The sequence below is a fragment of the Eumetopias jubatus genome, unplaced genomic scaffold (genome assembly GCF_037043125.1).
Source record: "Eumetopias jubatus isolate StellerSeaLion01/CBP00866 unplaced genomic scaffold, mEumJub1_p1.0 scaffold_7, whole genome shotgun sequence".
In the NCBI taxonomy this organism is placed as follows: domain Eukaryota; kingdom Metazoa; phylum Chordata; class Mammalia; order Carnivora; family Otariidae; genus Eumetopias; species Eumetopias jubatus.
In genome coordinates, this window is record NW_028274813.1 from 44,513,299 (window position 1) to 44,536,008 (window position 22,710).

The 22,710-nt window shown below is 43.9% G+C and overlaps 1 protein-coding gene across 2 annotated transcripts in view; it reads right to left on the reverse strand.

Moving 5' to 3' along the window:
- The window catches only part of SAMD4A (sterile alpha motif domain containing 4A), a 201,481-nt gene extending 180,127 nt beyond the window's left edge, over nt 1-21,354 (reverse strand). For both annotated transcript variants that reach the window (XM_028086959.2, XM_028119813.2), the window contains exon 1: nt 21,159-21,354. In XM_028086959.2, the coding sequence (XP_027942760.1) occupies nt 21,159-21,354 (196 nt within the window). The remainder of the gene's footprint in view (nt 1-21,158) is intronic.
- Between the last annotated feature and the right edge of the window lie 1,356 nt (nt 21,355-22,710).

Sequence of the window (22,710 nt, forward strand, 5' to 3'; positions counted from 1 at the left end):
GACCTCACAAGGCTCCCCGAGACCGGGCTCTGATGGACGAGTGGGATTTATAGAAGGGGAGATGGAAGGAACTTGGAGGAAGAGGGATAAGTTTGAGTTTAAGGCATACATGGGGCAAGAGAAAATCTGGAACACAGAGCAAATCATTTTGGCTGAATCAGGGTTCATGTAGACTAGTGAGAAATGGAGCTGCCAAATTGGTTAGAATGAAGGATTTCAACCTCATCAGACTCCATGCCCCTTTTGTAATCTTGTAATGAAAATCACAGATAATGTAATCTAAGCTACACATAATTCTAGGAAATCAATGTTATGGCCTGTGATATAAAAAAGAAATAAAAGGAAAATAATTTATAACTGTGTAACATACATTATGATATGTACACTTTCAGGCACAAGATCTCTAGAAGACATAATGAAGTGGTCGGATCCTTGTCCCTATACAATCATCACGATGCAAAGCTACCATGACTTGGTGCCAACATGGGAAGCAATTCTTGGCCAAGTCTCAAAGCAAATAGAATACGCACTTCCATCTACTTAAATTGTGCAAAAAAACACCTTTTGCTTACACAGTTGGCTGTAGGCTCTGATAACCATCAATAGGGCTTTTCGTGTCTCTTGCCTGGTGGACATTTGAATGTCAAGGAGGATGTAGGGCAATTCTCCGGTGTGGGCGACTGCCCTGTGCATTGCAAGGCTTGTAGCATCATCGGCCCCGCCTATTAAATGCCACTAGTAAATCACCCCTTTATGTTGTGAAAACCAACAACATCCCACAAATTTCTCAAGTACCTCCCAGAGACCACAACCAGTATTGCTGAGAACCACTGGGGCAGAATCAGCATTTCTTGCTGGGGGTACCACTGGCATTCTGGGCAGGACAATTTCTCTTGGGCATGGCTCTCTCCTGCATTGTAGGATGCTGGGTATCCGGGGCTAAAAATCCAGTCATGGTGATAACCAGAAAAACAGCCCCTCATCCATTCTCTCTGGGGTGTTACCCTTCTGCCTTTGAAAGAAACTAACTCAGATCTTGGAAGATCTGAATGACAAGTTACACAACTGAGTGAAAGAGATGCATCTATGATTCATCTGTCAAAGAAATTAAGTTCAGAATCATGTGAACAGAAAATGAAAACTGTAATAAAAGTATCTGTGAATGCTTACTAACACTCGACTATCTATCAACCCCTAAGGTAGCCTTTGGTGACTTCTGGAAGGAGCTAGCTCCTACAAAGCCTGTCACCTGGGAGTCTGGGAAGTACAATGTTCAGGAGTTGACCACATTTGGGTTTTCGTGCCATTCAAGTGGGAAGGTCAGCTTGGAGTGAGGCATGAAAAGAATGTGGTGTGACTCCTTCGAGAGACTCAGCACAGCTGACGGAGTGGTCATGACATGGCTAGGGGAGAGGAAGGGGGGCGACTCAAAGACACTCGGGAGAAAGAAAAGGGAAGACAAACCTGCCTTACCAGTGTCTTCCCACCTTTTATAAGCCAGGCCCTTTTCAAATAGACATTTTTAAGAACTCTCTGTCTACTTAACTTTCTTTATTTTTCTTCATAGCACTTTCCACCACCCACAGTGTCAACCACACCACAGGCATGGAAATATTCAGTGAAATAATTAATTCAACAAATATTTATTGCATGCCTGCAATATTTGATGTTCTTTTTCTGATGCTGGGGAAAGGCAGTCAACAAAACTGATAACACCCTTCTTTCCTGGGCTTTACATTCTAGTGGGGCGGGGTTCAGATGACAAACAGATAAGTAATGTAACACATCTTACAGTGATGAACATGATGCCTAAAATAAATCAGGGTAAGGGGTTTAAAGAAGGTGGCCAGAAAGGCTTCCCTGAGGAGAATATAAAGACCTGAAGGATGTAAAGAAGTGATTTGTGCAGACATCTAGGAAAAGAGCAATCAGAGGGAACTCCTGTCGTATTTGAAAACTAAAGTTTAAGATATATCATGATTAAAACAAAATCAAAGGAATGGAATTTGTTTTTAAATGAAGGGAAATGCTATGCCTTGCATACAGCTGTATCTTCATCTTCTAACATGGTATGTGTTCCTTCCCATAAAAAACATAGTTCTCAATAGACACGAAATAAAAATTTTGAATAAATGAATGACACAAGCCACCTTATTACCGCCTGGAAAGACATATGTCCTTCCCATATTGAGAATCACTGGCTCTAACTGATGTTAATATCATTTGGCCTCAAATAAATTTGCTTACAGTTGGGTCTTGCTACTTAAATTGGTAAAATAAGTTTGATGCAGAATAGATCAGGAAAATATCTACATGGAAAATCCAACATAAGTATCCATACTACATATGGTTATAAGATTCCCACATATTGGAGTGAAGAAATGAAGCTTTTTGACCCAGCAGGTGTCCATGAATCAGAAAACCATCAGTTTTGATAGGCCCATAGCTGTCATTGTTTCTATACATCTCTAGGCATTCCTGACAGATGAGCACATAAATTAGTCTGTCTTTAGAAAATTTCACACACAATAAATCATTGATCCATTTTAACCTTTGTCCCACCTCTAATGTGTCTTAAGTTGGCATAAAACAGACCAAACTCTAAAATGAGAACTTTCTAGGATAAAGTACTAATTTGAGCTCTTTGACATACTGTTCAGACAATGCAAATACAAAAATGTCTTGATTCTTAATATATAAGCTGTATACATTTTAATAACTTAAAACCTTCCTGAGAGGATTAAAGTAAAACTGAGCAGTTACCTCTTCCTTCCTTCTGGAAAACTAAATGACACCACACAGGGGGAGAAAAAATAAGCTTTTGATAGAAATATCACTTGCTCTCAAAAATCGTTCTCCTACCAACAGGCTGCATCAAAATTTAACACTTCCCAGCATAGTCACACTATAAGAACGGACAGGAAAAAAAAACGTATATAAGAAAGAGTGTTCATAAATTAGGAAGTAAAAACAGATGCCCCCATGGAAAAGGAGACAGAGAATAAAAACCACAACTGGACCATAAATATAGGGAAAAGTACCATCAAAGAAATGCACCTGAAAATAATAAGAGCCTATCAAAAAGATGTCTTTTGTTTGTTTTTAACGATAGCCATTGTAGAAAAAAGTGTACAGAAGTCAATACTTAAATGTTCGTAGGAACGTTCATTGGGCCAAACTTTCAGAGGACGATATGGTTAACACACTATATACAAAATGTTAAGAGTGTGTGACCAGAAATTGCACTTACAGGCAGAGATCCAAAGTAATAACCATGTTTTAGAGGATGTTTATCACAGCATTGCAAGCAACTGGAAATAACTTAAATGACCACGGAAGGCACAACCATACCGTGAAATGCTATACAGTCACTAAAAATATTGTTGTAAGACAATTCGTGGCGATGCAGTAATATACGAATGACATATTCAGTTTAAACAGGCAGTTTAAATAGATTTTTTCACAGAACAGCACATAAACACATGTATACTACTACAATATGTTAATGTGGTCCTAATTTTGTGTATGTGTGTAAACAAATTTATTTGTGTATTTGTGTTAGGAAAGAAGACGAAATGAATTCAATAAAAGGAAAAACAGGATCATGGGTGCTATTTATGTGATTTTCTCCCTTTTTCAATTTTTCTGTCATAGAAACACAATTCTTCCAAGAATGTTGTCTTTTTAAGAACTCTTCTACCCAATTCGCTAGGATCCGATTTGCACAATTTGATAAATCGTTTCAGACACAGGAGAAAGTACACTTAATAAAACAGACTTCTCAGTAATAACTTTTGTGTCAAATTCCATCTCATCCATTTAATGCTTCTAATTCTCTATATTATAATCTGATCTAGTATAAATTTAGCTTGGAACATTTATTTTAATCAGAAAACATGTTAACAATTGTGTTGCCAAGCAATTGGGTAAAGGGCAGTAACTGAAAGATCTTCTATTTCAAGTAATTAAATCATACTAAAAGTTAAATAATAACACAAACATAATTATCTAGTTCATTCCATTGAACAAATTTTACTTTTAGTGCCCACTACGTGCTAAGCACTGTACTGATCATTAATTTGACAGAGACTTCTTCAGTGCTTTGGACCCAAGATAAAAGAAAACTCAAGTCTAGAGGGTTAATCTGAACAGTTGCCCCTAAGCCTAAAGCCCAGGAGAACAGTTCCTCTGAAAAAAATTCCTCTGCTGCATAAAGAAGACCCTGAATGTTTTATCCCTCAGCTGCTATGTCTTATCTGTAAGCTTTCCAACTCCCGCATATGCAAGACACCCCACCCTAAACCCAAACCTCAACGCTGAAATACAATTTGCCAAAGATGAAGTCAGTCTAGCACTTAATCACAATTCCGATGGTAAAATAATGCTGTGCTTTATTTGAATCACATTTCAGTGAAAGCAGGCCAACTGAAGCCACCTGTTACTTGCATAGACCCCTCTTTTAGCAGCTCAACAACAAAATACTATAAATATTCATTCTTTATGAAATTGCTCAAAGGTCACTTTGAAGGGGAAGGTTATCAATGGGACAGTTGGCAATAAACTGGCTGTATTTAAAGACTCCACATCTGCATTTTAAGGGGCACTGGTAATCGAGAACATTGTAATACACTATTACTACATGGTGGGGAAAATTAATGGAAAATATTACGAAGCGTATAATTTCTAAGACCATTGTATTTGATAATTTAACTGTGAACATCATAATCATTTAAAATTCTATAAAATACTATTTGCCCGAGCAGCCTGCACCTCTTTTCAAAAAGTTCACTGAATAATATCAGTGTTACAAATAACCTCCTTAACCTGCTGTAGCAACAGCCTGGATTTCCAACAGCTGTCAAAATAGATTCCAGTATCCATTCTACTCAAGTGTGTTAGGAGAAGATCTTAAAACTGTCAGGAGTGTCAGGAGGTGGGTAACTTAGTATAAAATGTAACCCAGCTGACTCCACCACCTACAGAGAAATGGAGAAAGCTTGAAGCAGCTCCAAGAGAAAAGATCATTCAAAGAGAGGAGATCAGGTCCAAGAACAGGTTAAATCCCAGCTCCATGCTCAGACACAATGGGTTTTATCTAAGAGGAGCTACAGACCAGAATTCTGAAAAGACACGTCATTCATTTCCCGGACAGAGGAGCACCTCCTAGGGGTCACTCGCCCTGCTGGTACCAGGGGCAATGCTCGTTTAGAGCAAAGTTGCCGGATGCAAGCAAATAAAAATACAGGACCCCCAGTTAACTCTGAATTGCAGATCCACCACAAAGAGTTCTTTAGCACTATACGTGCTCTAAGTATGCCCCCATGATTCAAAGGGTATCTGCAATTCAAAGTTAACTAACTGGACATCCTGTATTTTATCTGGCAGCCTACACAAAGGTCTTCAAACACAGGCCTTTCCCTCTGGGAGCCAATGTTCCAGTGCAGGATATTGATATAAAAAGGTAAACATTTTGAACTTCTTATTTTAAAAAATCTACTCTCCTATACATTTCACCAGGATTCACTAATTCTTCATCTTTGTCACCTTACATGTAACCGTTTGAGAGTAAGTTGCAGACATCAGGTTCCCTTAAGCCAAAAGACTTCAGTATGCATCTCCTAATAATAAGGACATCTTCTGATGTGACCAAGGTATAGTTTTATTAAGGAAATTTAAAATTGTATAATATTATCCCCATTATCCTCTATAACGGATAGAGTCCACATTCAAATTTCACCAACTGTCCCACTATCCTTTATGGCAATGTTTTTTTTCCCAATCTAGGCTCCAATCCAGAACCCCATGTTGCACTTAGCTGTCCCCTCTCTGTAGGGGTTTACTCTGGAACAGTTCCTCAGCTAACACAGTAATTGCAATCCAGCATGCTAGGTGTTGAGCTGGTGGTGTGTAGAGGGGGTGTGGGAGCACCGGGGACCATGGGGCACCTCCTTCACTTGCCTTCACACACCCATATCCACTCCACCCAAGGACCATACCATAGCTGATGAACACCAACTTGCCGTTTTAACTCTCAAGGAGTTCAACAAAATATCCAAGCATTTCCTGTTTTACCTCTGCAAGTCTCACCTCTCTCAACGAGAAGGGGGGAAAGTCTGAAAGAAAACCAACAGCAGCGATTCACCTCCAAATTATTTCTGTCTACAATACCATGAACTCAACATAAACACACCACGATTATTTCCATGTAAACCACCCGCAGCGTAAATATCAGAATCACACACAAGTTTCAAGTTCGACCTTACAGCTCACAATTTCGATATTTTAACTGTGCTCAGATCATCCGCAAGTACCACAATAATCCGGAAAATGTGCTAACACAGCTCATTCTGCCACAAAAAGGAAATGTGAGAATAGGGAGGTTTTGTGAAAAACTAATGACAAGAAACCATTCTCCTTTTCCAACTAACATTTGTTTGGCAACAGGTAAAGGCGGAAGTAATATTAAAGGATAAAAAGCCAAGCATAATTATTTTCTTGTTTAGCTGAGTTATACAAAAATATGCAAAGATTTCCCGCTAAATGGTTTTAAGTTGGATAACAACTTTTATGAGGAGTCACTTCTTTAATAATAAAACAAAACAAAACAAAACCCAAACCGTAATTATCACAAATTTTTAAAGAATCCAGACCTGCCAATTTATGCATAGAGTCCCTGTGCCTTCAAAGACTTCATGAACACTCATACTGTAACATCTGCAGACAGAAGTACAATGGTCACAACACAGCATTTTAGGTAGTTTCCCCCAAAAGACATTCTTTAGCCCTGACATCTGAGACCTTCATACTCATAGAGAATGCACCCAGGGATCTAATCAATTAAAAGGATGAAAGTGGACACAAACGGAACTTGGACAAGTTACAGCCAGGCCAGGCTATGGGGACTGCAGGTCAGAGGCTCCAAGTCCTGACCAAATCATCAGAGTCAGGCATTTTTCCAGGCCCAGAGGTGGCCACTGTTCACCAAGAGAATCTTGCTAGTGAGCAAAAGCTCTGGAAAAAGAAGCCATGCTTATCTTTTCCTAGACCTTTTAAACACTCACATTCCTGAATTTTGTACCCCACCGTCTCAGTGAGTCCTTTGAGAATAATGCCAGCCTGCATTTGTATAATGTGCATCACATTACAAAGTCCTATCTGCATATATAATCCCGCTTGGTCCTGGTAGTAACCCTGTGACTTTCAGAGGGTCAACTCCATTCACAGATGAGGAAACGGAAGTTCCAAATTTAAATAATGTTTACAAGGTGACACACTTCTAAATTAGGATGCCAAGACCCCAACCCGGGGCTTCTGTAACAGACTGAAAAGTGACGGTATCTATTTGTCTCATCTCATCTGGTCTTTATCACATACCTCTTGGTACCAGCACTGGGATTATCATCACGTCCCACTTTATTATTAAATCTTTTTGCAATTAGGTTTTCCTCACAACCAAGATGTAAACCCCTTGTGGACTAGGGCTAGGAGTTCAATTTCTTTGTACTCATTCACATTTCTTTCAACAAACACATACTGAGACCATCTAGGTGCCACGCACACTATTAGGTGCTGGTGGAGGAAAGTGAGGAAGACACAGCCTAGCCTGGAAGGTGGATGATGGCAACCCCCTGTGACTGGTGTGGTAAAGGAGGTACCTGCAGGGTGCCAGCCAGCCGTAAGGGGTCGGGGGACACCCTCAGGAGGAGTCGTGCTTGGTCCACCACATCACCACGCAAAGGAACGCTTCACCAACCAGGGAATGAAATCCCTCCCGTAGGCATGGGGACAGTCATGAATAACACCTAGCTTTCTGCTGGGATTTAGAGTGACTCCAGAGTGGCCAAGTCAGATTCCCCAACAAGAGCACGTTATGGAACTGTGATGACGCTAAAATAAAGTCAAACCTTTCTACGCTGTAACTCTTTGGTATTTCAAAATATGAATGCCAGCCATCTTCCAATAAAAACAAATCTGTGCTTTACTATGAGTAAAGAAACGAAAAGGAGGGGGTTGTGGACATGACTTCGAGGAGACCAACCTGATGAACAGCCTTTGCCACTCAGGTAAATAGAGCATCAAATAATCCTTGAATGGGGTGACCGTGGCAGCCATAGGAAAATGGCACGATACCAAGGTCTAGGTCATCGATGGTCGGAAAATGACCGAGGGTAACACCAGACCTTCCCCACTGGCAGGTACCCCCAGCTGACCTCAGTCTTCCCAAATCTTCAACAGAGGGGCTGGCATAAAGTCTGGCCCACCTCCTGAATTTTATGCTGTTAGAAAATGAAATAAGCAGGATTCACTCTTACACCAACTGTTAACATATGTTTTCCTAAACTAATCTTCAGAAATTTTCTACCATTTACCAACAATGGGAGAGCTTGTTTTAACTTACAGCCCTCAAGTTGGTGCTTTGCCCAATTCCAGATCCTAAGCAGATCCTGATCCAGCTCATCAATTGCTAGTTTGTCAACGTCAAGGATGCCATGAGCTATTAGATAACACATTCCTCATTCTTTCCTCTCTGCAGCCGGCAGAGCCTGTTTCCCTCTCCAAGTCCTGCCCGTTCATGCACAGGCGGCAGAAGCCTCCATTCCACAAGTCTTCCTTAAAGGAAGGAAAATGTCTGAATTGATGCTTTTCACTAATTAAAAAAAAAAAAAAAAGCCAATGGGAAGAAGAGACCAAGCCGTACCAAGCTATATAGGATTAAAATGAACAAGCCAAAAAGAATTCTTCCAACATTAGATTTCTAAAATGTTAGGGGGAAACCTATTAAAATTATCATTAAATATCCTTACATACTTTTAACTGCCAACATTTTTATTTACCTAAGAACTGGAAGAGCCCTGCAGCATTCAGGTGGTGGTGAGGACTCAACACGGGCTTTTGGATCAGAAACAACTCGGGGACCTCAGTTACCTTTCCAGCCACTCTCAACCTAAGCTCCCTCATCCAGAAAATGGAGATAAGATCTGCTTTGTGGATTTACGTAATTTTGAAACCAGTTAATAAGCACTTACTATGTGCTAAACTCTGGGTCATAAGTACATTATCTAACTACTGCAACATAGTGTATTTAATTTTTACAACCATTAGTTCTGCTTCTTTGTATCATTCATCTGTTCAATAACTGGAGGTAACAGTTGTGTATATGTGTGCTATCTGCACAGTGCCCGACACATAGAAAGTGCTTTTTAAAAAAAGAAAGAGGGGCGCCAGGTGGCTCAGTCAGTCAAGCTCTGCCTTCGGCTCAGGTCATGATCTCAGGGTCCTGGGATCGAGCCCCGCATCGGGCTCCCTGCTCCGCGGGGGGCCTGCTTCTCCCTCTGCCCCTCCTCCCACTTGTTCTCTCAACCTCTCTCTCTCTCTCAAATAAATAAAGTCTTTTTAAAAAATTTTAAAAAGAAAGAAAGGTAGCTATTACCCTACAAAGAATATATCGTATGGTCACTTTTAGAACCACATGGAAAAAAAAAAAACAAAAAAAGATTTGGAGATACAGATTGCAATTATGAGTTCTTTGCTAATAAAGAACTGACACTCTCAGGGCTTTATCACTGCTCTTGTCTGACTCAAAAGAAACGAGATCCAATTCAGTTCGTTACATCTTTTCTTAAACAGGGTGGCCCTACTCATCATGGTGATCTAGCCTCACCTCACCGCCTACTTCAAAAAGAACAGAAAATCACTCTACGTATTTCTTAAACAAAAGCCACAAATCGGGGGCACCAACAGGCCAAGAAGTACAGAAGGAATCCACCGGAAAGAATCTGAAGAAGACTCTTAAGACCACCCTTCTTCATTCACTCATATTATTTCTCTCCCTTTCTCCTCCGGTCCCAACAGCTTTGTTTTCTTATCTTTATTCCTGATTCACCTAAGCCATAGGATCTTAAGGTTAGAAGGGACTTTGGAGATCATCGAAGAGGTCACAGTTTCTTTTTTTAAAGAAACCCACAGGGTCCCTACAGTGAGGAAGCACGTGGAATAGTCTGGAAGTCAGACTGCCTGTTTCCTCCCTGACCAATGGAATAATGACAGTTCCTATCTCATTTCATAGGGTTGTTGGGATGCACACATGGGATAATGGATGCAAAGAATTCAGTAATGTGCAGGCACTCGGCAACCAGGAGCCGGTCTTATTGAGAAGCATTATTCGGTGCCCGGCACTGTTCTGAATGCTCGCCCACCCCTGCTGAAAGCCCAGCCACTGCCTCCTATGGCAGCTTAAGCCACTGTCTGGGAGCTCTAACCATCATGAAGTTTTCTTTACTTTGAGCTAAAGAACTTCAGCTTCTATATACTATCCTCTACACAGATACAGAATTAAAGCCCTCAACTCCAAGCCAGATTTTCAAGGGACCAATGACAGCTGTCATGTTCTCTGCCCACCTTTTTCTCCAGCCTAAATGTTCCCCTGGTTCTTCGAGGGCCCCACCATCCTCTTTCCTCTGGCCACATCCTCACCTGTCCATCTCCCTCAAAGTGTGCACCAGAACTGCTCCCCGGACTCAAGGGACAGCCTAACCGGCAGAGAAGACCTATTTCTGAAGACAATATTATTATATACTATATTATACATATAATGTATTATTAAAGGTTTAGTGGCTTTGGGGGCAACCGCATCATGCCGTTATTCCTTCTAAGCTCTAAGTCTACTAGAAGCCAGAAGTCCTTTTCTTGCACGCTACCGCAGGGCCGGTAGTCTAGGGGATACGAATGTAGGCGCTCTGCTTACGGTGATTTAATAGTCATCCTGTTATATTCAAGTATGTGGCTCACGAATCTGTCATCAGGCCCCCAGCTACCCCGCTAGGTTCATCCGTGGACTTGAGAACTACACCCTCTCAGCGGGGCTTACACTGCAGTCCTTGCTGTAGCCACCAGCCTTGGGCGGGGATAACCCGACAGCGCCGTGCCTCAATTGTACCACTTTTCTCTAGCTTTCTGCCTTGTGGCTTCTCTGACACCACAGTGCAGGACCCTGGAAAAGGCTCAGCACTCACAATGCGCAAACCGGGGCGTGCAGAAACGTGGTACCCTGGGGCAGCCCTTGACCAAGGGGAGAGGGGAGCCATGGATAAATGCCACCTTGTCTATCCCTTCTGAGGCACACTCAGCGGCGGTGAAGCTGGATAACATAATCCTGTGTTGGCTTTCCTTCCTTCTGTTTCTCTCCGCAGTACCCTCTCCTGTCCCTGGGATCAGTGCCCTAAATAAACTACCTGAACGCCAGCCCCTGCCTAGGGCTCTGCTTTCTTGGGGACCCCAGGCTAAGTCACACGTCAACACAAATAATGATGTAGCTAGAACACGTGAGCTCCGAGGAGGAGCACCAAAGTCCCCCCCTTAAGGCTGACAGAGGCCAGAGCCAGGCCTGCCTGTCAGTGAAGCCACTCTAAGGCCACACAGCTAGACTCTGATCCAGCCTCCACATCTCCATTTTATTCAGCAGGAAACAAGGGGATTTGTCAAAGGCTGTGCTAAAATTCAGATAGGGAATGGCTACCAGAATTCCTGTGATGTGCCCAGAATACAGAAGTCTCTTCTATGCTATCTCACTTCCTTTCCCCTTCTCCCATCAAAAAGGAAATGACATTCGTTCTCCACGACCCATTCTTCCCCTTCTTAGGAAAACAAGGCCACTTCCTATTTCCTCATCCAAAGGCTCTCAAATCAAGTTTCAGTTACTCTTCTGGTATCTGACGCAAGATTAGTGTTAACTTCACAGGTCCCTGCACAGAACCTACTTTCTCCCTGCTTTCTTCTTTTACAAACTGAGACAATGTTATTTCTCGAGGTTGTCATGATTCCCCTATTCCTTTATGGCTCTTCAGAAATTCAGAAGTGGTTCAGCATTGCCATTTTAGTCACACATTTCCATCACGTATTGGGCACACATCCTCACACAGACAGAAATGTATACAATGAAAGTCAATGTTCTATATGTATTTATGCTGCACACACAAACACTTGACTTCTACTGACAGATCAGGATGAGCTGCCTCAGAAATTCCGATGATTGTGCTGTATGGGAGTACGCTGGGGAAGTAGGAAGAGATCTCTCCCATCCGGTCTCTGGAATTAACACTCCTGCTCTCTCTAGCTCAACTTTACAGCCCATAGCATCAGCAAAAAACGAATCTCTCCTGGAGCCTCATTTTCCATGGGACACTGATCATTAGAATGCCTAGAAATTCCAGCAGGGGCACCTCGAAAAAGCTCAGGGAAATGCTACAACAGAGCCCAGCGCGGCCTTCCTCAAACCCAGACTCATTTCGGGCTGGAAGAGACGGTTCGAATGCCTCTGAGCCAGGGGAAGAAATCACAGTGCTTGGACAGAAATGATTTTCAAACTGCTCTCCTTGGAGTTAGGGTTGGGGGGTGGGAAAGGGGAGGGGCATCCACTTCCCATAAGCTTTCATGTGAAGTTTCATTTGCAGCAAACAAAAATCTTCTGATACACATCCATAACACTTGAAAGCCAGTGCACCAATTACCTCTAAATAATCTTCCACCTCTAATAAGTCTACGATCTTTCCACTCAAAGAGTGGTCCACAGACCTGCAGCAGCTGCAGCATCACCTGGGGCCTTATCCGAAACACAGACCTCCTCAATCAGAGTTTTCCGTTTAACAAGATCCCCAAGCAATTTGTGAGCACATTATATTTTGAGAACTAGTCCAAGTCACTTTTGTCTTTTCCTGCACCTATTCAAAATGTTTCTGCTGAACACGAGTTCTAATCCAAGTAACATATAAAAGTAACCTGCCGGAAAACATGCAATGGAAAAAAGACAGTCTCTTCAATAAATGGTGCTGGGAAAATTGGACAGCCACATGCAGAAGAATGAAACTCGACCATTCTCTAACACCATTCACAAAGATAAACTCAAAGTGGATGAAAGACCTCAATGTGAGACAGGAATCTATCAAAATCCTAGAGGAGAACATAAGCAGTAACCTCTCTGACATCACCCACAGCAACTTCTTTCAAGATACATCTCCAAAAGCTAGTGAAACAAAAGCAAAAATGAACTTTTGGGACGTCATCAAGATAAAAAGCTTCTGCACAGCAAAGGAAACAATCAACAAAACAAAGAGGCAACCCACTGAATGGGAGAAGATATTTGCAAATGACACTACAGATAAAGGGCTGGTATCCAAGATCTATAAAGAACTTCTCAAACTCAACACCCAAAAAACAAATAATCAAGTCAAAAAGCGGGCAGAAGATATGAAAAGACACTTCTCTGAAGAAGACATACAAATGGCTAACAGACACATGAAAAAATGTTCATCATCATTAGCCATCAGGGAAATTCAGATCAAAATCACACTGAGATACCACCTTATGCCAGTCAGAATGGCAAAAATGAACAGGGAAAGAAACAACAAATGTCGGAGAGGTTGTGGAGAAAGGGGAACCCTCTTACACTGTCAGTGGGAATGCAAGTTGGTACAGCCACTTTGGAAAACAGTGTGGAGGTTCCTCAAAAATTTAAAAATAGAGCTACCCTATGACCCAGCAATTGCACTACTGGGTATTTACCCCAAAGACACAGATGTAGTGAAAAGAAGGGCCATATGCACCCCAATACTCACAGTAGCCAAACTGTGGAAAGAGCCGAGATGCCCTTCAACAGATGAATGGATAAAGAAGATGTGGTCCATATATACAACGGAATATGATGACTCAGCCATCAGAAAGGATGACTACCCAACTTTTCCATCAACATGGATGGGACTGGAGGAGATTATGCTAAGTGAAATAAGTCAAGCAGAGAAAGTCAATTATCATATGGTTTCACTTATTTGTGGAACATAAGGAATAGCTGGAGGACATTAGGAGAAGGAAGGGAAAAATGGGGGGGCGGGGATTGGAGGAAGAGATGAACCACGAGAGACTATGGACTCTGAGAAACAAACAGGGTATTAGAGGGGAGGGGGGAGGAGGGATGGGTTAGCCCGGTGATGGGTATTAAGGAGGGCACATACTGCATGGAGCACTGGGTGTTATATGAAAACAATGGATCGTGGATCACCACATCAAAAACTAATGATGTATTATATGGTGACTAACAACATAATAAAATTAAAAAAAAAAAAAGTACCCTGGGAGGAGCCAAGAGAACTACTACTAAGTCTCATAATTTTATGGGTAATTTTAGGGATAAAAATATTAGCTGAGCAGGTGTTTCATTTTCCTACCTTTAAATGTTAGAATTCATTCCTGATGAACAACGGGCATCACGCTCCCCTACCTCTAACGTACTCATACTCATCCTTCAAAGGTCCAGGAAGCCTGCCCCTTTCGTGGCTCATGCACAGAATCCCCCTACATGTGTGGTTTCCTTAATAAAACTTGCGTTAGAGATACTACAAAAGCAAGGAGTGTGTGAGCCTTAAAGCGCTTGTTCAAATGACCCATTCAGGTTTACTCCTTCCACTCATAATTTCTTGGACTACCCAGCCCATCCTGTTCTCTCCCTCCCATTCAGCTCCAGGTCCGTTCTCTTGTGGGAACCCCAGTATTTAGTAACTGGTTATGGTCTAACCGTTATATATACTGATGTCTGTTTTACCTCCACAACTCAAGTCTGAGTTCCTTGAGAAGAATCATTACACCTACTTCACCTTTTAACATGGACCTTGCTCTCTGCTCGGGTATTTGGTGAATGAATATGTCATGAGGAACTGGCTACCACGGTTTCTTACCCAGTGCTCTTTGCCAGGTACCAGTTGATGGTATCATCTACTGTGCAAAAAAAAAACCACTGAATCATTTGATTTTTTTTTTCCCTAGTAAACCAAGACAAGGAAAACTGTATTACAATGTTGATATGTGGAGTGGGAGCAAATCCCTACAACTAGCTAAGGAGTCCCACAGAGTCACGTGCTCCTGCATAAAAGCAGGCGATTGCGTCCCAAAGCCCACGCCGGCTTTTGGAATACAGGCTTCAGAACAAGGCCCTGGCCTCAGACTAGCTCACCGAGAGGGAAAGCTCGGCTCTCATTCTGAAAGTTCTGCCTTCTTTGGGAGATTTCTGCCTCAGGCAGCTTCCACAGAAGCAAAAAATAGCTCAGAGGAGACATCTGATTCTGCATCCTAATCTATGAGAACTGGTGGAAGTCAGGAAGGCCTTGGAAGGAATGATTAGGAGGAAGGGAAAGGAAGGAACCGGCTAAAACTCAAAGCAATAGTTGTATTTAAAAAAGAAAGAAAGCACCACACCTTTCCTAGCAGGTGAGTTATACAGAGCAGTTCACTCAGAGATGCAAACGTCCAGATTTCTCCTTGGATCAAGGAAGAGAGGTATTTTGTCTTTTCTGGTGTTGTCACACTTCTCTTTAGAATCACACCTGTGCAGGATATACTGGGAAGTTTCCGGCTACTTCTCAAGTCCTTGTGACCCTCATTTCACCCTGCTTTGTTTATTGAAACGTAAACACACCAATTGGATTGCTGTTAAGTTTGTCCGCCTCTTACTCACTTTCACGGGACCTGTTCATAACACATACTCAGTTGCTGAAGCCCTTGAGCACCCAAGCTAAACAACCAAATCCAAGTTCTTCACAACAGAGGGCATAAATGTGCGTGACCTGCCACCCGTCATGCTAGACCAACCTACAGAAAATGACACCTTAAGTGGAAAGTGCTTCAGATATAAAGTCCTTATACATTTTGTTCAGCAAAATGACTTCTGCTTTTCGCATTTACCAACTGAAGGGAAAAAAAGTGTTGACAAGTTATGTAGGAACAGCGGGCCAAGACTAAATTTTTTTAGGACCCAACATGATAAAGACTAGAAGAAAGCTGATGTGCAGAATATGGAGTGAGGTAGACTTGTATCTTTTCAAGGGGTCAAGTCATCTCCACTCTCTTCTTGATAATCCTTTAGAATAGAAGAGTTCCTGTTATCTACAAAAACATTATTTATATCAACTCCACATTCATTAGAGGCAATTGCAATAAATTAGAAGCAATTTTAAGCCTGAGGGTTAGAAGAGGTCCTCACTGGATTATTAACAAGTAACTTCTGGACAATAACAAGGTTTTATTAGTTCCATTTTACAGATGAGAAAACTGAGGCTCAGAAATTAATTGACCAGCCCACTCTGATTTCAAATCCATATTCTAAGAATCCTTTACAACATATGCCCTCCTATGGATATAAATAAATGCCCACCTGGACAATACCGTCTTTTCTTCTCCACATCAATCCTTTCTTCTCCCCCACAGATCAGTGCTGAGAGCAACAAAGCTGCCGGGAGCTGATGATGCCCCCAGGTGACCAAAATGGAAACTGAAATGAACCAAACTTTACCTCACTCCTCCCATTTTTGCCTCTCAGAGGATCCTGCAAATACTAGAAGCTCTTTCCCAAAAGTGTACAAATACACACACACACATACACACACACCTTCCATCTTTTAACTCCTTTCCTAAAAGCCTTTTTGGATTTTCTATCATCTCTGCAAGACTGAGTCCAAACACCGTAGCTGGCAAAATCCCGCACACCCACAGCTTCTGTTTTAACTTTAGCCTCTTAGAGGTCAGCATTCCGTACTCTTCTAGCCATTCTGAACTCACTATTTCCTGCACAGGCCCTTTAACAAGGCAACATTTTTTATCAAAGCTATCCCTTCTGCTTGAAAAATGCCTTCATGGGGCGCCTGGGTGGCTCAGTCGGTTAAGCGTCTGCCTTCGGCTCAGGTCATGATCCCAGGGTCCTGGTATCAAGCCCCACGTTGGGCTCCCTGCTCAGTGGAGAGCCTGCTTCTCCCTCTCCCTCTCACTGCCTCTCTGCCTATTTGTGCTCTCTCTCTCTCTCTGTCAGAGAAATAAATAAAATCTTTAAAATAAAACAAAGAAAAATGCCTTCAAACCTACTCTCTACAATCCTTTGGACATACTGAACCAACTCCTATTTACCTTTCAAAATTCAACTCAAACGTATCTCCTCTCCAGTAAAATGTTCTCTGACTCCCCCAGACAATTAGCTGCTAGGCTCACAATGCTCCCAGAAGCCCTCCCTCCACCCTTTTTTATTCCTGTATCTATGCTTCAGCACCTATGATACCGTATTAGTCATTTACTCAACACTGGGTATCCATGGACCAGGCTCTGGAATATAGTAAGGTACCTCTGTGTTCCCCAGTGCATTACACAGGGGCAGAAGAGCAGTAGGCAGTCAGAAAATGAATGTTGAATGAATAAGCAAAAGGAAGAACTACACACAAGATCTTCTCCAGTATCATCAGGAAAATCTCGATCCTTCTGCTTTCCTTTGACTCCATTTGTGATCTAAAAAAGCAACTCAGGGTACAGCATACCTACCCTATGGAAACCAAACACCATAAAAATCACAGAATCAACATCTTCACCCTCTAATGAAAGTAAATATGTACAGAGGTCCTTTTTCAATGTCCACAATTGGCTTTGTCTCAAGCACTGCCATTTCAGATAAACTTTTCTCTTATATTTAAATTATAAGTAAAGCAACAATCTTTTTGCCATTTATTTACTACATATACAATTGCCCCAGAAAGTATGCACTGTTTTATAAGTCTTTATGGATTGCACTTGTGAACCTTCATTTGTTACACTGTTTCCATTGCAAACATACTTTAAGTCCAAATGACAAAAGTCATGAATAAACAATGCCGCACAACCTATTTCTCTTTAGGAAACTGCAAATAAAGTCAGTGGGTTCCATTTTTGCCATTTTTATGCATCAAAGGACCTATTAGCCCCAGAAACACTCACCCACAAACTGAGACTGGCCAGAAGTCTCAAGGTTAATCTGGGCTGGTGGCTAAAGTGCACTAATCTAGGATTTGAGGGTTCTGGAAACCAGCCTCTACTTAGGAAGCTGACCATTAGCAATACCCATTGACCAAATCTAGAGGGAAACACACACACACACACACACACACACACACACACACACACACACACACACACACACACACTGGGACTGACTCAACCATTTTCTTGGATCTCGGATGACCATGAACCTGAGGCAAAGGATAAACCAGTGAACCACTAAATTCTCAATAAATGCTAAATTTAAGAGACTAAAATGTTAGTATCAAAATACATCCCACAGATCTCAAACAAACCATGTTTAATGTGAAAAATTCTCTCTCTCTATTTAAAGTCAGTCCTGGAGAAAACAGAGCCAAGTTCATACTATGACTAATTAAATTTTTATTATACTGAGATCATGCCTCAGATATGAATTTGGTTCCCATTCACAAGGTTTAAAATCTCTCAACACCAGAAAAAATATGTGTTTTTTAATTGATGATTACAAAGTAAAGTAAGTGATACATGATGCTTTTGGTATAGGAAGCCTCAGCCAGCCAATGAATGAGTCATTCTACACAGCCTAGTTTTCTGAATGGGTAAGAGCTTTACACACCAAAACCACCTTGGAGGTTAATTATCTTGAATGTCAATATAGTCAAAGTTTATGGCATATTTCCCTCTCTTCTCAAAGAGCGTATTTAAAAAAGTACCCCTTTTTGGTAGTTCACTCTCATTCACGGTAAACAGTAATTACTGATTTACATTATTACAGAGTAATGCCTGCAAGATCAGTTGAGGGCTCCTATCCTCACATTCCCAAACTTTAGGGCTTCTGCTCCCAATTCTCGTGTCTAAAGTTAAAATGTTTTTCTCTCTTTCCCGGTTGCCAAGCTGTCTGGGGTCACCTTGCACTGCTGGCTAAAGCGGCCCCTCATCCCATTCTAAAGGTGCTACCCCTAATATGCTATGGATTATTTTTCACATTAAAAAAAATTGTTAGGATTGTTGTCTAAAGTATGTTCTGAGAAAGGGTTTGAAGTAGTCTCCCATACTTTCTGTCCTCTATTCTGATTGCTGAGTGGGCATTTTTGCCCCGTTCCTTGTTCTTGGCTAGGTTCCAGATACGTGAGAGAGCCATACTCCAGACGTGGACAGACCATGACAAATCTTGATGCTCTTTATGATCCCCATATAGAAGTAAACTGAGCCATCACACACGTTACTAATGAATTTCTGTCCTGGCCACACAACAAAACAAGTACAAAGTTTTCCAAGGAAGCAAAATCTCCAGGTTGAATGAATAATTCAGAAACTGGAAAATGGTCCCTGTCTTACATAATGGCTCTAGATTTGGTACCTCTACAGCATTTGGCAGCATGAACAGGTGGGCTTACACAAATAAGGGTAGTAAAATAAAATTTGGAGGGGAGGAGAGGAATTACCAAGTGAGTTTTAAAAACTCAGAGAAGTTCATTTTTTTCTTGGTTTATTAAATGGCAAGGTTTTTAAAGTAAGCAACTTTTTACACCACACACTGAATGCTTTCACTTACTGAACTGTTGCTACGTGGGGAAAAGTCTCCTTTAACTCAAAGGGCAAAAATGTTGCTCTAACACTTGAGTGGCCTAAAGATTAATTACCATTATTTGAAATAGTCCCTACAAGCAGTGAAGTCAAGCATTCAACATCAATTACTATACTGAAATCCTCTGCATTCTATAACACACGGAAGTTTACATAACCTTGCTTGTCAAACCTGAGAAAACAAAATCAAGCAGCTGAACCAGGCTACCCTGTCGTATCAAGGACAGAAGTCAAGAGAGTAGATCACAGCTTTTGCTACTTATGCTTCCACACCCTTATGAAGGAGGCTGGCCCTTCAGCTATTTATAAATGTGGAACTGAACAGAAAGGGCCCTGCCACTGCCACCCCTGTAAGTAACCGGGTGGGCTGTTTGGGCTCGGGCTGAATCCCAGTGGGGCTTGTGCGATCTTTCTCAGTGTGGCCCTTCCACACTTGGCAGCACAGGGACCTCTGGGTTCAGTCCTGTCTGGTCAGGAAAAGGGCTGTGAGGATTTCCCGACTGACTTCCAGCCTATGATTCTATATATGGAAACATCCCATCCAAGGGTTTTCAGCCTCAAGAGCACCACACCAGGGAGGAGGAGTAAGGAGGAGGTCTCCTCTCCTCTTGCTGCCCTGACAGGCACACGCACTCACTTTAGTGTCTCCCAGGCCCTGCTGCCCTGGACTGGACCGGCGTCGTCAAATGGCAGCCCAGACCTCTGCTGAGTCTTGCAGGCTGGCGCCTTTAACGTGGAACAGCTGGAAGAGGACCCTGCATTCTTTTCTCTGCCTAAACACTGGGGGCTCTGTTCATCCTCCTGCTGCAGCATGAACTAAAGAATTTCCCCTATCCAAAATTACAGCCAACAGACCTTTCCCCATCCGCCAACCTCACCCCCACCTCCCCACCCCAGGATATAACTTCAGTCTGTCACCACCCATGCTAGCAAATAGAAAACTGCTGAACCTTCCCAGTATATTCACTTTCTATACTAGTTGAGATGTCTGTAACTACTAGCAGAGTAATATGAAACAATTCTGTTATATTCAGTGAAGTTTTCCAACAAAAAGCTTTACGGACCCTGATTCATGCCTGCTCTCCACCGAGACCCTTTCTGTAAGATCCTTTCTACAAGATCCGTGTCAGTACGATAAGGTCGTGATTGATAAATATAACCCCACAGAATACAAACTGCAAATATCATTTTAATAATCTGTAGCGTCACCTGCATCTTACTCTGAAGACAGAGCTCTAAAACTGGAATATCCATAGGGGAAAAAATGAATAATAAAATTGAATTTCCATGTATTCCTCATACAGCCTAATCAAAGCTTGGCTTTCTGAAGGGCAGTCCGGCTTCTTCATATGTTGCTGAAATCCAGAGAGCCACGTTGCCCAAAAGAAGAAGAAGAAGAAGGGGGAAAAAAAAAAAAGCCCAGAAAATCCAGACTCTACGTGACCTGACTTACTTATTTCCCAGGAAACTGCATGAGAGAAAAATCAATCATTCATGCTACCGTGGCTACCACACGGAATGGGCTGAAGGAGTTGACAGTGGGCAAAACCCCAAAGCGACCAGCGGAGGTAAGTGGGTGGTAGGGAAGGGGGGGTCGGTGGGGGTGAGGTGCCAAGGGCCCCGGGCTCGCGCCCTCCGTGTACCCGCCGAGAGGCGGCCGGGGGCGGGGCCCTGGCCGGAGGCTGGGAAGCAGGAGGGGGTGGGGGAAGGAGGAAGGGGGGTAACAGGCGGGACAGCCGTAGCCGCGCACTTACCGGGGCTGTTGGCCTCGCCTTCGAGGACGTGCAGCTCGGCGCAGTCGGCCAGCGAGTGCTCCAGGCAGAGCTGGAGGAAGCGGGCCTGGGTCTGGCTCACGCGCTTAAGCAGCGACAGCAGCGCAACAGTCTGCTCGCACTCGTTCCAGCCCTTAAACCAGCCCGCCAGCACCCCGACCTGGTCGCGAAACATCATGGTTAGGGGGCGGCCCTCGGTCTACGAAGCCCCCTCGGCGCCCCAGCCCGCCCCGCCCGCCCCAAAGTTTGGCGGAGCCGCAGCCCCGCGGCCGCCGGAGACGCGTTCCGGTTCCAAGGTGGCTCTGGTGCCCGGACGCTGCAGGTACTGCCTCGGCTCCTGCCTCTCTCGTCTGGTTTCAGTTACGTTCCGGTGGTTCTGGCTGATTTCCCCAGAGATGATGACAGACAGTAGCACGGAAATGTTTCTTTTAAAAAAAATAACGATTAAAAAAAAAAATTCCCTACAAGGCACACAAACTGAAAGAATGCTCTCTTTACCCCCCCTTCTCTCAGCTTCGGGATGGTGATTTCCGGCGTCCCGGGGTCTCTTCCCCGCTGGGCGGCAGCTCGGACCCTTCACACCCGCATTCCCGAGCGGCGATCACCACTGGAAGGAGAGAAAGGCTGCAGTGAGACCTCGGCCAGCGAGAGAGCGCGCCCGGGAAACGAGTGCATCAGAGCGGGCGGGGGGTGCGCCCCGCGGAGGGTTTGGTCCCCCAAATTCCGGCAGCCCCCTCCGCACCCGGATGCGCGAGAGGAGCTATTCCCGTTCTGGGAATGGCCAGAAGCCTCCTTCCCAGGTGCGGGAGGAGACCGCACGGCTTCCTGTTGCTGCCGCTGCGAACGGCCAGTGCTCCCCACACGCCCCACCCGGGGTGGCCTCGAGGGCTGAGCCTGCAGACGCCAGCACCAGCAACAGATCCTCGCGCGGAAAACTTGCAATGCGGCTGCGAAGGGGCGCGGGGGTGGGGGTGGGGGCTAATGCAAAACAGGCGGAGGCAGCAGCCGCCCGAGTTCCTTCCTCCTCCTCCTCCTCTTCTACCTCCTCCTCCTTCTCTACCTCCTCCTCTACCACCTCCTCCTCTCCTCCTCCACCACCACCTCCCGGGGAAGCAGCCGAGCGGCTGCAGCTCCATCTACAGCAACAGCCAGCATCTCCACCGCCAGGCGCCCCTCTGGATTTAGGCCGTGAGCAGCCGCGGCTGCAGCTCGAGACAAAAATAAACTCCCCACCCAGAGCTCCGCGCCCAGCGGGCGGAGGCGCAGCCGGAGCCCCGGCTCCCCGCGCCTCGCCTCGCCGCGCCGCTCCAGCCCACCCGGCAGGTCTCCGAGGGCCTGCTTTGCCCAGAGCGATCAGATGTGTGCGTGCGTGTGCGTTTGTGGGTACGAGCGTGTGTGCTTTCGGCATTCTGCCCTGACTGCCGCCGCCTACGGGCGGGTCCGGCCGGCCCAGCGCCTCGCCCGCGCTTCCCAGGCCGAAGACGGTACGGCCCCGGGCGCGCGCCGAGCGCGGAGACAGCCCGAGCCCGAAACA